At 35.4% G+C, this 15,715-nt stretch overlaps 1 protein-coding gene across 3 annotated transcripts in view; it reads left to right on the top strand.

Moving 5' to 3' along the window:
- The window catches only part of LOC109101670 (RNA-binding protein 20-like), a 57,672-nt gene that overhangs the window by 27,492 nt on the left and 14,465 nt on the right, over nt 1-15,715 (top strand). For 2 of the 3 annotated variants that reach the window (XM_042712033.1, XM_042712034.1), the window contains exons 2-5: nt 8,690-9,701; nt 10,498-10,559; nt 10,961-11,058; nt 12,030-12,121. In XM_042712033.1, coding sequence (XP_042567967.1) covers nt 8,690-9,701; nt 10,498-10,559; nt 10,961-11,058; nt 12,030-12,121 — 1,264 coding nt within the window. Of the gene's footprint in view, nt 1-1,139; nt 1,633-8,689; nt 9,702-10,497; nt 10,560-10,960; nt 11,059-12,029; nt 12,122-15,715 lie in introns of those variants that run through there. The other variant, XM_042712035.1, reaches the window with a different exon arrangement.

The raw sequence follows: 15,715 nt of genomic DNA, 5'->3' as shown, positions 1-15,715 counted from the left end.
TTGCGTGATTACGTATTATTTATTTTCAGATTTCATCAATAATTTTGTCAAATATTTCCACCCAAAGGTTGGATGTGTTTGTGGTTCATAATGATTTTCTGTGTTAATATTCCCAATATTTGAAGTAGATCTGTCAGAGTGTTGCATTTTATCCCAGATGCTGTCAGCGGATCAGTTTATCATGATAAGCAGGTGATAGCAATCATCTGTCATTCCAACGCAAGGATGTTGCTAATTAAAAATGTGAAAACTAGGACAGAGAGAAACTCGACATATGAAGTTCAGAGCCAGGTGTGCATCTTGGCAATGACAGAATGCTGTCAAACAAGGATCACATTTAGGATTAAGTACTCTAACATTATCCTACAAACTTGTACGTGACTCCTGGAGAACATTTATGTCTGGATTTGGATTGCTCATGTTTAACTTAGATTTCACTTTGAAGCCCTACAAGCGTATTTCTTAACATCTGTATTGTAACATGCATATTTTGCTTTTTACTTAAATTTGTGTGGCTTACATTTGTATTTTTCTTGTCAGGCAAAATGGTTATTAAATTAACCTTTTAATTAAACAAAGTTAGATTTAATTTTATGAACTAACCTTTTAATTACATAAAATACTTTTTAAAGACTGGATCAAATTAAATCTTTTTTTTTTGTCAGAACAGATAAAAATATATATCCTTTATATCCATTAAAGATAAGCTAAAATTAAATTAATTTTAAAAATTAATTTCTCTCTCTCTCTCTCTCTGAATTACTAGTACTAGTGAATTCCACAGTTACAAAGAAAATATAAAATCAAATTTAACATAAAATCAAAAATCAAAAAAAAAAAAATAAAATATCATTAAAAATAAACAAACAACAACAACCTTTCCATACATTACTACACTTTTTTTTTCCAACTTTAATAACCAGTGTGGTTAATTTAATTAGAATTGTTTAACTGTTTAACAAAAATACATTATTTATTGTGATTTATTTAATGTTAATATGATTAAATCAACATGACTACATTAGTTCACTGTTATTACACTGAATTGAAACAACATTAAACTAAATTTATCTTAATACTGACACTATTGTCTTCCGTAGAGGTGCTTTACAGCTAAAAATTTCATTTGTTCCATAATTCATGAATTTTACAACATACTCCAAATCTGTATTATATAAAGTAATATATATTTGGTTATACTTACAAAAAGTACAATTGTTTTTTTGTTTGTTTTCTTCGGCAAGCTCAACGAAAATGTTACTAGAAAATCTAGTTCAAACTAAGTTGAATCAAGTTAAAACCTGTCCTCCATGGTAAAGTAAAGTTCATACATCTGGTAAATAAGTATGCGTATAGAAACCATACTTGATGCATTGGATAGGGGCACTCGTCCCATTTGGGAATGGTTTCATCCATAAGGTTTTAGTTCACGTAACATCGCCCTCCCTGTTCTCCCTTCACTCACTTTTGTGAAGCACATGTGACTCTTCATAACTCCAGCCGCTATTCCAGGCCAAATCAGCCTGCTGGAGCAGCACACATTCAAGGCAAAGGGGACTACAGGCGGCTAGTGAACGCAGAGGCAGTTATAAAGACAGAAACCTGTAGGCTTGAGTGAAGGAACAGCGCGAGGTAAGAGCCAGCGGCCTGCTGATGTGTTGACTGAGCATTCTCCCATAAATTGTAAATTGGCTGCCAAGTTTTTTTTATTTAACACAATTTTAAATCTGTTTGTCACGCATTTCAAGGGGCTAATTTATTATTTCCTATCTGAACATGGCCTGCAGATGTAGTGTGTCAAAATGTGAGGAGGTTTGATGTTTGTGGTGTGGTGTTTCAGGACTGGCGCGATAGATGTGCTTTTGTACGCAGAGACAAAGATGCGTAGCGATTATTAGAAATTTAACACTGAGTTCAATTGTTGAGCAGTCTTGGAGGTTGTTGCAATTTTTGCATCTTGTGTTTGGTTGCATTTTTAAACTTTTGTTTTTCTGAAAACAGTGATGTGACCTAAAGTATCTAAAACAACTGGTTTGATTGAAGTAGAAGATTTTTTATTTTATTTATTCAATTTAATATAACTGAATCAACCTCACTACACACACACAAAAAAATATTTGTAATTTTTTTTTTTTTTTTTTTTGACATAAATAAAAAATATATATGATTGGTTAGATTAGATTAAAAGATTATTGGAAGAAAATAGTGTTTCAATGTTACCACTTCCAAAATTTCATGTTTAATTCAATTTGTTACGTGAAGTTTTTGTGGTGTTGTTTTGTGAAATTTACTATCAATTTCTGAGTGAAAATAGTTTTCAGAAAATAAATCAATAAAAGGAACAGACTAGGTTGAAAAAGGTCCTTAATTGAACAATTGCACGTTCAGTGTTTACAGTACAATTTAACATAATTTTGTATTAAAATGATTACAATTTTTGTTACGTTTCTGAAAATGAAAGATTCTGATATTGATTTACAAAAAAAAATAATAATAATTTTTTTTTTTAGTTGGCTAAAAAAAGTTTTGGCTGCATATTGCATTTGAAATACATTATTATATACTTAAAATATAATCTTTTATGATGCCCAAATCGAATAAATAACAATACAGTATAAACACAAATAATTTGTTCTCTTACAAAAATACAGTGTAGTATAACTTGTAATGTATAATAATTTGTATGTTTACACTTTAAGTTTAGTTAAGTGTGCTGATGTGAAAAGAAACCTTCTACATGCAGTACATTACATTACAGACACCAGATGCCCCTGTAAGCAGTAACTGAATCTGGATATATACGCGCAACGTTACAAGTTTGTAAGGGTTTGTCGGGATAGACAGTCTCTGATTTCCTTGTTGAGCCGTTTATGTTCGGGAGTACAATTAAGGAGTACATTTTTGAATTGTTTTATTTTTTGTAATAAATTAAAAGGGAGATGTGTTTCTTGAACCATTTTGTACTTCTGAATTTTAGATTCTACAGCATTTTAGATTTTTATGAATATTGAATAGCTATAACATGGTTAAATGCTGTTTAATTCCAGAATTAAAAGGGTACGTTTATTTTACAATTATTTACATTAATATTACATAATCCTAAAAATAGTCAAAAGGGGCAATAAATCAGTCGCTTTAAATTGAGAAACTTTCGATTTAAAAACTATGTAATGCATTACAGCAGCAGAAAATCACACATGAATCTACAATAAATAAAACGAACATTACAGTAAATACAGCCAAGAGAACATATCATTCCAATTCAAACCAAAAACTATACTAAAACCATTTTTAATTATGTTTGCTACCTGAATCCCTGATACTGTTTAACACGCATGGTTATGCTTATGTACTATCAGTAGGCACATGAGTAGACAATCTTAAATATATTTGCAATTCTCAGTTGCCTGTGCTAATAAATTCTGTTTTTGAAATATTGTAGTGAATGCAAATGTTGTTGTAGGCTGAGGACTGCAGAAATATTTTTCAAAATATATTTGTAATGTTTTTGATATGTCTTGTCTCTAATGTTCACCATTTATTTGAACAAAAATACAGTTAAATTGTGAAATAGTATTACAAAGACTGTTTTCTATTAGAATATAATTGAAAATGTAATTTATTCATGTGATGTAAAGCTGAATTTTCAGCATCATTACTCACATGATCCTTCAGAAATCATTCTTATGTGCTGATTTGCTGCTCAAGAAACATTTCTTATAATTATCAATGTTGAAAACAGTCGTGCTGCTTCATATTTTTGTTGGAATACATTTTTTCTACTTTCATTGATGAATAGAAAGTTTAAAAAACAGCATTTACTCAAAATTTTAATATTTTAAGTATCTTTCTGAGCTGTCATGTTCTGAAGAGCTGTTTTATTATATCAGGAGTTACTGCAGACACCGTTCTGTATCTAAGGCATGATGTCATGCATTTCCAGCCAATAAAAGTTCAGCTCTTATAAAATGGAACAGTTGCTTTCGGGACACAGTTTGTCGCATCATGAGGTCGGCGGGGCGTGACCTCTGTGCTCTTGCCAATTTATCCCAGGATTATCTAGAGACAGACGAAGAGTCACACAGATTGTTCCTTCCCACGGCCCTGACTGGTGCAAAGACATTGTACATGCACAATAGCGTATAATTATGCTTCGCACATTTCCTGTCCTAAGACGGGCTTGTATTAATTGGCGAAGGGCATTTGACACCTGGATCCTCTGCTTATATGAGACGACTCGAGTGCAGAAGCCAGCGGGCAGCTGTGAGAGCTGTATTGGTTGGTGGTGGTAGCTGAGCGCGGTGTGTTGTGTGTCACTGGTGTATTTTAGGCTTTTGAGTCATGAAGGTAGTACGATACCACCATAATATCTAGCAGTCCTCTTTAGTGGCACAACCATGCAAGCAAATGTTTGTTTATCCAGTTTTGATTTTGTCAATCATAATCAATCATTTTGATACATTTTTGACAAAATACCAAAAAAGGATCAATACAGCATATTAACAATGTGCAAATAAGGTTTTTGGAGGAAGAAAAACAAATCTGTCAAGCAAATCTATTAAAATAAATGTAAATAAATCTGGCAAATGTGCTTTAGGAATTAAGCACTACTTGCGTGCTACTAACATTTCAGTATTTTTGAAACCCAAACTGAGAGAGTTAGTCGTTGTGTTTACGTGCACTTAAGATGTGTAAGATCATATTATAGCATGCCAACCATAAAACTAGACTTTTTAAATCCATCGTTGGCTCCATTTCTGCAGTCTTAATTGTGGTATGCTACAGTTGAGCAGCTGTTGGGTCTCAAAGGCCAGTTGTACCATAAAATCTCATTTATGTATGTTGTGTCTTAGCCCAAGATTTCCATTACATTTTTGCATGCCGTTTCACATGCCAGGCTGTCCAGGCTAATAGTAACTTGGTAATATACACCCATATTTAAGTACCAGTTTACTGCTGGTGCTGCTTAGTACAATAAAATAAAACTGTATGTACATCTTTTAGTTTCCACAAAGATATAAAGTGCCTTTCAACACATAAGTAGCTCTTGGCTACAAGTTTTCTTGCTAATAACAAACCTTTATTGAAACTCTTATCTGCATCCAATTGTGGTCTGAGAAATAAGTTAATATTAAAAAAAAAATATTATTTATTTATTTTAATGTCCTTAAAGATATAAAGTTCCTTTCAAGTCATAAGAAGCACTAGGCTCCATGCTAACGTGCTAACAACAGTCCAATATTAAATCTAGATGTGATCTGAATAATAACTAATAAAACTTTTTTTATGTGCATTTCTTAATGTCGACAAAGATTTTGACATTGAGCACATTTTGAAGCATCATAAGCCATTAGCTACATGCTAACAACAATGAAACTAATATCCGTATGTTTCTTTGTGGTTTGAGAAACATTAAAGTCAACTCCAACCACTCATGATAGTCTACTTTTTCCCTATCAATTCCTCATTATATAAGCGGTAACCGTGTATGAACTCTAGCAGTTGGTTAGCCTTAGCTCTTGCTGTGTAATGTCATTGAGAGACGACAGTCTCTATATCCCTGCATAAATATCAGGAGTGCTTGAAACAGAGGTGGACTGGTTGCCAATTTCTCGCTGCAACTCTATATTTATTAGACTAATGCTTCAAATACTGATGTAACCATGTGCTTTGGGTATAGATATTTTGGTTTGTTCTTACACGTTCACCCAGGGGTATGTTCCAATAGTGCCCTGTGAAACTCTTCAAAGTGTATTCCACCATCTTTTAGGCCTTGTCCACACGTACACATTTGCACTTTTTATAAACAGAGTTTTCCCTTCTTCCGTTTTTTTTAAAAATATCAGTACACATGAAAACGCAAACACATGCTGTGAAACACTGTCAAGAGCATGCCAAGCCAACAGTTGGCGATATAATCTCAACTGTCAAACCATGTTTGCCAATCAGAAGTCTAAAAAAGTTTCCAGTAGGCGGAGATAACAGTGCATGCTCCGACGTCACAAGCCAAAATCTCTGGTTTCGCTGTCTACACGATAACACTGCAACCGGAGTTTTTGAAAATCTTCACCCTGGCAGGAGTTTTCAAAAATGTGAAATGTTAAATAAACATTTGAAAAATGACATAATAATGTATCATTACTGCTTAGCTAAAAAAAAAATGGAAGTTGAAAATGCAACTGTTAAAGCATGAAATAAGATCCCACGAATCAGTGAATTTGAGTTTAATGTGGGTGTATTATCAGTAAGGTAATCATTAAACGTGTAATTATAAAAAAAAATCAAATAAATAAAAGGCCATAATACTAATGTTTTCCACACGAGGGAACCATAGGATATTAAATCCTTTAAGATCTTAGTTTAAAGACTGTGAAAATTGTTCAATAAATTGACTTGTTGTAAAATATTGCATATAAATTCATTATATTTTCATAAGGTTTAATAAAGCCCAATATAATAAATATGCAAAAACTGTAATCTCCTAAATACTTATAGACCATTATTCTTTTCTTAATTTTAATGGTATTGACAACATATTTGTGAAGCTGTCAGACGTGACTGAATGTATGTCCAATTTATCTATTTTAATATTGTGCATATAATAAAACGTCCATAAAGACTCATATTTTACTTGAAAAGAGACATGTCCATTGGATAACTATATCATCTGCACAAGCCATTGTTATTGGGATTGTGATGGTCGCCTCAAGTTAAACTGCATTGTTTCAGTACCTTCTGTGTTGCTGTCCACAATGCTTCAGTAACAGGACTTTAAGATAACAAACAGGGAAAACAATAAAAGACATGACTTACATCGCATCCAGCTAGCAAACTCCATCCAAGGCAAGCTCCATGATCTATATTTATATAGGCTATATTTTTTTGTTTAATTCTTGTGAAAAGATTTTTTGTAAAGATAAAATCAAATTTACTTTAATCTCAGAAGAGATACCCAATCACATAAGGCCAAAAAATATATAAAAACAATACTGATTCGCTAAAATCAAAAATGGGAGGGTCTAGTGCTCTGCGCCCCGAGGACAATCTAAAACAAGCCAATTAGAGCTCAGCCTCAAGTCACGTTTTTCAAAAGTTTACAGATCTAATAGACACCCATTTGTCTGCTGCCCCGCCCACACATACAAATAGAGTTTTGATTTTTAATAGGTCCGAACATCACTAACAGTCAAATAGTATGACAAAATAAAGCAATTTTGTCATTATTTTGCAATATATATAGTTAACTTATTTTTAACATGTTGAAGTAGGCTTCTTCCCTGGCTAACTTGTATTTATATGTATTTATATCATCTGTGAAAGTCATAGGACCATAAAACGTTCGTCCAATCATATCCCTCGATCCCTCTGAGCGCTATGATAGGCTTTCCTACCTACCTGTCAACATATGTATTTCCATACCTACATGCACCCTTTTCACACAGACATGATATGTCATCAGCACGTTCCAGTACGCTTTTGCAGACCGAGCGAGAATGGAAGGTGTTATTATTGTAATATTACACACTTTGAACTGTAATGTTTTCACATCGGTGAATTAGACATGAGGAAATCTGGCAGCACTGCATTCAACCCTCCACCAACTCCGTCTCTCATCGTGTCGCTGGTTAGCCTCTGGTCTGCCTGTTCACGTTCATGTGTATTGGAGGAGAGTGGCTTTGTGGAGTAATTTGCTGGGAGGGCGGATCTTGTTTCCAAAGCTAGCTTGCTATTGCTAGCCTATTCGAAATCACCTACCCTACCTTTAACAGGAAGTGGAGAGGTAAATTACTCCATAAGTCATTGAACACTGCGTAGGAGTGCTGTAAATTGGAATGCAACTATGATCTGTCTCCTACTTGCAAATCTTTAATGAAATATGTGTTATAAATATGAACATTTGTGTAATGAGTACAAAAGCAGACAAAAAAACTATTATCTTATTATCTTGGGGTCTAGGGGATAACTTATTTAGAGCCAGTATTGATGTGTGAACTTTATGATCTGGAAAGTCTCCTGTAAGTTCATGTCATAATCCTAAATGACTCCAGCACTACTCTGGAGAGGTGTTAATCCCACCAAAAGATTCAGTTGCACAAATTCAGATCTGAAAGGATCTGAGGGCATCCCCTTGTTCCAGCTGTTTCTTGACTGCTCATGTATAACCTTGGTCTGTATTTGAAAGACGAGAACAACTGGAATCTACTTCATGATAAACCTCTGAGGTTAAATCCCCTTATCGTGGACTGTACCTTTGAGAACATTGTTGGTCACTCTTTCACCACTAATACAACTTTCCCTTGGGGCTTTGCCACTTATGTCAGTTCTTGGCTTGGAGGGTGTGTGCTCAGCTAGAGTGGTATCAGGCTTGCATAGATATTTTGATTGATAGTAGTGCTTGCTAAATTTAGCAAGCATGTGAGCACATTAATCAGTCCACTCAAACAGGGACAGGGAGTCTAGAGTTTGTGATCTCATGTCTGGCCAGGAAGAATGTTTCTGAAGTGGGCAAGACCCATTTCAGCACCTTGAAGTTTTGCAAAACAACACCTTTCAGTTTTAAGAGTTCTCACTAAATTTGTAACCCATGTAACTGTTTGCATAGTCACTTGTTGATGTCTAGTTTTTACTGTGTATATTTGCCACGGATCATGGTCATTTAACTGATGAACTGTTATTTGTCTCTCCACAGTACCTCAGGAGAAAAGCTTGATAATAAGTCTGCTCCTCTGGCTAGTGCTCATGGTGGACTGGGTCAGAACCTGCTGCTGAGTCCTGCCAGTCTTCAGCTGGCTCAGCTTCAGGCCCAGCTCACCCTACACCGCCTCAAACTCGCCCAGACCACCAATACTGCCACTGCAGCCACTGTCCTAAATCAGGTTCTTTCCAATGTGGCCATGTCCCAGCCTCTCTTCAACCATCTTCGGGGCTCCAGCATGGCCCAAGCCCACAGTGGGACCTTTCCACCTCCACCCATAGCCTTCCCACCACCAAATGCTGCATTGGGACAACTGGTTGGTGGTGGCTTTGCCCCAAATCCCACAGGAATCAGGCCCACCAGCTATAGTGGGGTGTCCAACCAGAAAGCTAGTCAGCACAATGATTTCAGCAAAAAGGCTGGAACATTTTCGACGGACACGGACCGTCGCTTGCAGTTTGGATATCTGGGAGGGGCTTCAGTGGTCACTAGTAAAGCATGTGATGTGGGACAGTATGGTGGAGCCACTACACAACCCAGAAACAATGTCCATGGCAATTTTCAAAGGGATTTCTATTCCTCAGAAACACCAGTACAACAAACTTGTTTCATGGGAGGAAGCAATGATCAGAATTTGGGATCAGCCTCATCAGCCTCTAAGGATCAATGGAAAGGTCCGATCAACTTGGGGAAGATGGATATAGGTACAGGAACAGGTTCTGGTGGTTGGGTACCACCTGGACCAGGGTTTGTGGGTCAGAGAGCAGAGTTGTATAACCCAGAGGAACCCACAGCAGATCCTAAGTTCAACTCAACATGTGGCCCAGGGATTGGCCCACCCCTTGGGCAGCAAGGGGGATTTCAACAGCAGCCACAGGTTTCCCAGAGTGAGGAAAGGGTTACCTTGCAATTGCAATCCCACCAGTTCAGTGACTATCATGGGACAACACCTTCACACCTACCACATCAGTGCACCATTTGTGAGAAGAAGGTTTACAACCTGAAGGTGAGATTAAAGGAAATGGCCCATTCGCACCAGCCTCAAATATGGAATGGCATTTACACTACAAATGTGATGTGTTTTCAACTACTCTGAATGTTGGCTGGATCAGACACAATTTAGGATTCCGTTACCACCTGTATTTAACAATGTCCAGTTGAGATCAGATGACACAAGATGGGATCAAAAAAATATTGGACCTTGTTCATACTTGTATTTAATCCTTCTTGTGATCAGACAACAAAGACGGATCTCAATACTAGGTTTTAACAGAATCAAATAGTTAAGACAAACCTCACAAAGCTCTTAAGTTTTTTCCCTATACATGTGTCCTAAATTTATGTAAAGCTTTGAATTCTGCTAATGAACTGTGGACCATATCTACTTAAGTCTGTCCTGATGTCTCAGCTCCAGCATCCAGTATACAGAATTGAGATCCAGTTGTCTCGACAGCAGCAACTGTTTTTTTTCCAGTTATTTCTGCAGAATTGAGAGGGTTTTCTTGATTCTTGTTTAAAATGGGCTCATTGGTTACACTAGGGTGTGAATGCTTTTGTGGCAGCTGGCATGTGTCGAGTGGAGGCAGGTTTAGAGGGGGCGAGGACACAGTTGTTCTGCAAGAGTTTGCCATAATCGCATTCGTTCTCAACTATTGCTTGCCTTTTCTCTGCTGTGAACTACTAGCTTTCTAATTGGCCCAGGTTGTGGCTACACCAGGGGAATCTCTCACTCTCATAGAGAAGGATCATAGTGAAGTCTATCTGACAGGCATATCGTGTCTGTGTGTGTGTGCTGTTTTCAGGACTGGGACCAGCATGTGAAGGGCAAGTTACATCTACAGAACTGTTCGCTCTACACCGAAAGGTGAGTACAAAGAAAATTTACTTTTGTACCATGTTACAACACTCATCAGTTGATGAGCAGTGTATTTTTAAGTGTCTTATGATGGTGATAATCAATCAGCAAACTCTGATGCACGGGCAGCTACAGTAATAGTTGCTAACCTGGTGTAGAAACAAGATAGTTTTAAGGGGCTTGTTTGTATGTGGTCTATTTTGATCCGAGTTACGTATCGGTCATCGTCTGTGATTCTCTTGTTAAGCATTTTATGAGTACAGCCTATCTCCGTATTAAACACAGTTATTTTATAAAGTGTCTTCTTCTATATAGAGAGGGTTATGATCTGAATTTTGAGCTGTCATAAGATATAGTCAGACCAGATGCACTGGGATTTATTATCTTAATGCAGTGCTGTCCCTTCACAGCCCAACACTCGGAGCAGTGCACTTTCCCGTATCGTCTGAAGGATGTCTCAACATGGCATTGAGTAACACTTTGGCATACACGTCGGCTGCCAGTCAAGGTAAGTCAAATCTCCTAATTTGTAGTACAGTGTAAGTTCCGAAAATTCAGGAGGCTGAAAGCTCAGGGACGTGATTTTAGAGGACACTATTTTTAGGGCTGTCAGTACAGTGGCGGGGGAGTGGAGTGTCTACAAACCGGCACACTGAGTGATGTGTGCTAACACCAGTTTTTTTGTTTGTCAGAAATGACGGAAAAAACTTTTCACTGGTCATTTTTATTAAATGTGTTTCTTGTTTTGATATCTTTTTAACTATTTTACAGATTAGACTCCATGAAATAACATGTTTGTTAGCTTTTGGGCCATCTGTATAATAGTGTACTTCTCAGATAGCACCACTGACTAGCATTATCAAGACACAACCAAGATAGCACACACATATCTGCAAGATGTCCATTAAAGATCACTTCATCTGGAAAGCATCTGCTGTGTACAAACATCTGATAGACGTCTTTAAGATAAGATACAATGTCATTTTTACAGTACATTCATTCTAAATCATAAACATCTTAAAGACATTTTAAAAACATCTGTTTGACATTGGATAGGAAACGTCCTAGACGTATTGCAGATGAGCAAACACTCATCAACATGGAAAACATGGTTTATCTGTGTTATGCTAACACTTTTTTTTAATTACGTTATATCCTTTTCCAAATATCATTTGGTTGCAAATTTAGTGACTTTCTGTGGTTTTGTTGGGCAGTTACTTAAACTAAAGGCTATTGGCTATTTTAAAAAGAACTGCAAGCCCTTCAGTATTCCCTGCCCCAACTTCCTGTTTCAATAGGAAATACATCAACACAAAAGTAACTTAGTCAAACTATTTAATGGAGTCTAACTATTTAGTGTTTCCTCAATTTATTTGCTGAACAGTTTGCTGATTAGATGTATTCTAGACAATTGTAGTCAACATTTATTATATAACAGCATATATTTGGATATCTGAAGTCGTTTCCTGTTTTCTACAGATGTTTCAACTGGAAGTGCTTCGTATTTGCCTGGCACAGCCATGAAGTCATTTCCTCTCTCAGGGGCGGGATTTACTTCGCACCAAGCAGGGGTAAGGGTTCAAATTGGTCAGACAATTAAACAGATGATTTTTTTTTTTATTAAGATTTACATGATATTTGGCGTTGACTTTTTAAGAATGCAATTTTAAAATGTCACCTAGCTCTAGATAATGAGGTCTTTATTTGTGAATGTTTGTTGGTTTATCTCATAGCGTTGTTCTTTTCGCCTTTAGCTCACAGGGTTTGTAAAGAAGCCAAGAGTGTTGAGATACAGAGTGCTCTATATTAAGGTCACACTATTTCATTGACTGACAGATTACTTAGTGCTTATTACCATAGTCTAACGGTTATTATTCAAAGGACAACAGAGCCATCTTCATTGCTAGAGCTTGTTGAGAGCAGGTGGAAGCCAGCAGTATTGTATGGCTCAGCACTGTTACTAGTAAAGAGTTTAGTTCGGTAGAATCAATATGGGATTGTTTCTGTATCAAGAGTTGTGAATATATAGCTTTGGAAACTTTCCAGCACAACTGCATTTTTCAGCTAAATCAATAGGTGCCGATGACACTTGGTTCAGGCAGTTATGTAGTCGTGCTGTTGTAATAAGGCGGGAATGCATCAGGCCAGACAGATCTTGTCCTGTGTGAAAACTAACACTAGTTTTTGTTGTCGGGGGACTTTATTTAGCTGTGTGATCAGGCTCCAAAATTAACTTTTTGCCCGACCTGCCAGTGCTGAGTGATTAGAAAAAAATCTACCACCCATGATACAAAGCACAGTATCACGGTCAGAAAGAATACATTTTATATAAATATTTTTTATAAATAAATAAATTATATATAACAGTTTTTTTTTGCATAAAAATAATGCTGATCATTGCTGTCAGTTGTAGCAATATATACAATCTCTCAGTGAAACATAACATGACACAAAACCACCTGTTTTGCTTTTGGTTTTGATTTTTGAAGTTAGGGCAAAAATATAGTTTTTTTTTATTTAGATTTGCTTTCCAGCTAAAAAAAAAGCTAAGATTTTCTTCAGTAAACGGGTTATTGATTTGAGTCTCTTACATCAGTGTGAGTCTGACTGTAGTTCTTGCACTGTATTTTGTTGTAATTTCTAAAATATATAAATGTTACTTGCCAAATTGCCTGTAATTACACATTATTTATCTACTCCCCAAAACCAGTTTTTATCTAGCAAATGTTACTAATTAACTAACTTTTTTAAAATTTAATAATCATACTATTTTAGAATTAATTTTATTTTTGCATTATTCAGTCTTATTTAAAATGTTATAATAATAATACTAATAATGACTTGCATATGTAATTTAGTGTAGCAAACCAAAGCAGACTGAAACTGAGTTACCAAGAGAGAATCATTGTTACGCCATTTGGGGTTGAAACTTGTTATATGCCTTATAATCGCAGTTTACAGTCACAATAATAATAGTAATAATAATAATTTCTTGATTAATGATAATTAAACTCTGACTAAATGCAGTGCATTATAACACAAGTTTGGGGTTGTAGGAATTTTTTTTTATGCTTTTGAAAGAAGTCTTAGGCTCACCAAGAAATGAAAACAGTATTGTGAAATATCACTGCAATTGAAAATAAGTATTAACTATTTTATGATATTTTCAAATATAATTTATTCCTGCATGTTAAAGCTGCTTTAAGAAGCATTTCATCTTATCATTGTTGAAACAGATGTGTTGCACAATATTTTTGTAGAAACTGAGATACATTTTTTTCAGGATACTTTAATGAATAGAAAGTTCAAAAGAACAGCATTTATTTGAAATGCTAGGTACATATAACACTGCATTATTAAAATGATATATTATATTATATTATATTATATTATATTATATTATATTATATTATATTATATTATATTATATTATAACAGTTTCTAAATATGTATTTTATTAATTGTTATAAATAAGGCACTTCTACATTATTCTTGTCATCGGTTTGTCTTCTGTTTTTCATTTCACCTCTCATTCTCGTGTTTTGTTTGCGTGAACTGTAGTAATGTGACAGACAGCTGAGTGTGACTGATGGGTCTTCACATATGGACGGTGTGAAGCATTGTTTCGGATTAGATGCTCTGACCTTGCACAGACGTCTGCCACCTATAATTGAAAGCATGTCCTGTGCAGGACGGTATTTTATGCGGTTGCCAGCTTGTGGATTCAGAGACTTGCACAACGATTCTTTATGATGGTCTTTTTAGCCAAGTTATTTATGATTTAGTCCACTGGAGAGGCATGGGCTAATGTTAGCTCCTATTAAACCCACCTGTTTTACAGCAGCTGTACATCAGCGGTGCTTTTATAACTCTTTTAGTTTTCAGTTTATCGTGTGAAAGGATGCACAGACTCAGACTCTACACAAAGAAATTCGGGGTTTTGACAGATCTGGCCAAGTAGTCAAGAAGTGTGTGATGTGTTCCCGGATTCTTTAAAGGCTCTGTGGCTGGGAATTCAGTTTCAGTCCACAGAATCGTAACCTGATCTTTGGGGGATAAAGGCTTTCTGACAGCGGGAATACCATGAGATAGATGAAATTCAGAAAGTGCATGCTATAGATTTCAGATGAACCTGTTCCAGGGCCTGTGTGATAAGTGAACAGATGTATCTGTAGCGTGATATGGTGCCCATCATCGCTAGATCTCCAAAGAGAATGCCTTTCGTTCTCCTAATTTATGTGCTCACGACAAATCTCTTCATTTCTTGCCAAGTGTCATTGTCTCAGTTGACATCCATAATACAGCACTACTGCATTCTGTTACAGTCACATAAAACAGATGTCATCAAAGTACCAATGCATTTTAATAACAAAAGAAATGGTGACAGATGTTGGCTTAGACAGTGACTGAAAAATAGATTTGCTTTGTGGAAACTGGTTACATTTTACTGGTAATAATGAACATCATATATGTTACATATCGTAGCACTAGTTGTAAATTGTAGATAATTGGAGTATGTTTTTTAAGTAAATACTCTTTCAGTTTTTCTACTAGAAACTTTAATGACTAATTTCAGTGTTACTTGTCCTTTCCTTGTAAATGTTTGTAAAATTTACTAGCAATTTCCGAGTGAAAATTGTTTCTATACCAATTTTTGTTCACTGTATATATTTTTATGCAAATTTTAGGATATTGCATTAAAAATATTCCAAATCAAAAATCAAATCAAGCATATCAAATCATATACAAAACCAAATAAAATAAAAAAGTAAAATTAATTAGCTAGCACATCTAAATAAAATAAAAAAGTAAAATTAATTAAAAAGTCATGTCGATGTCCCATAACGCCATGTGACAGAATTATTCAAAATAATTTCTGTTATTTTGATTTTGCACATAAATTATGTTAGCAATTATATTGTATAGAAATATGCCATATTTGTTGGCATACAGAAGACATTTAGCAGTTATCTAATCTCAGATATCTAGTTATTTCTCGTCTTTATTTGGTGTTAAAATGCTTTATCACAACTTAGGGTTATTGTAGTTAACTAAAACTAAAGTGTGACCATAACAAACAAACATATAACCAAATTAAAGGATAAAAGACGGAAATTGTATTATTTTATTTATGCTAGCCAAGGCAGTATTTCTCATTTTCATTT

This window comes from Cyprinus carpio, chromosome A22 (assembly GCF_018340385.1).
Source record: "Cyprinus carpio isolate SPL01 chromosome A22, ASM1834038v1, whole genome shotgun sequence".
NCBI lineage: Eukaryota > Metazoa > Chordata > Actinopteri > Cypriniformes > Cyprinidae > Cyprinus > Cyprinus carpio.
Note: the sequence above shows the minus strand (reverse complement) of the source record. Positions and strands in the feature narration are given on the sequence as shown.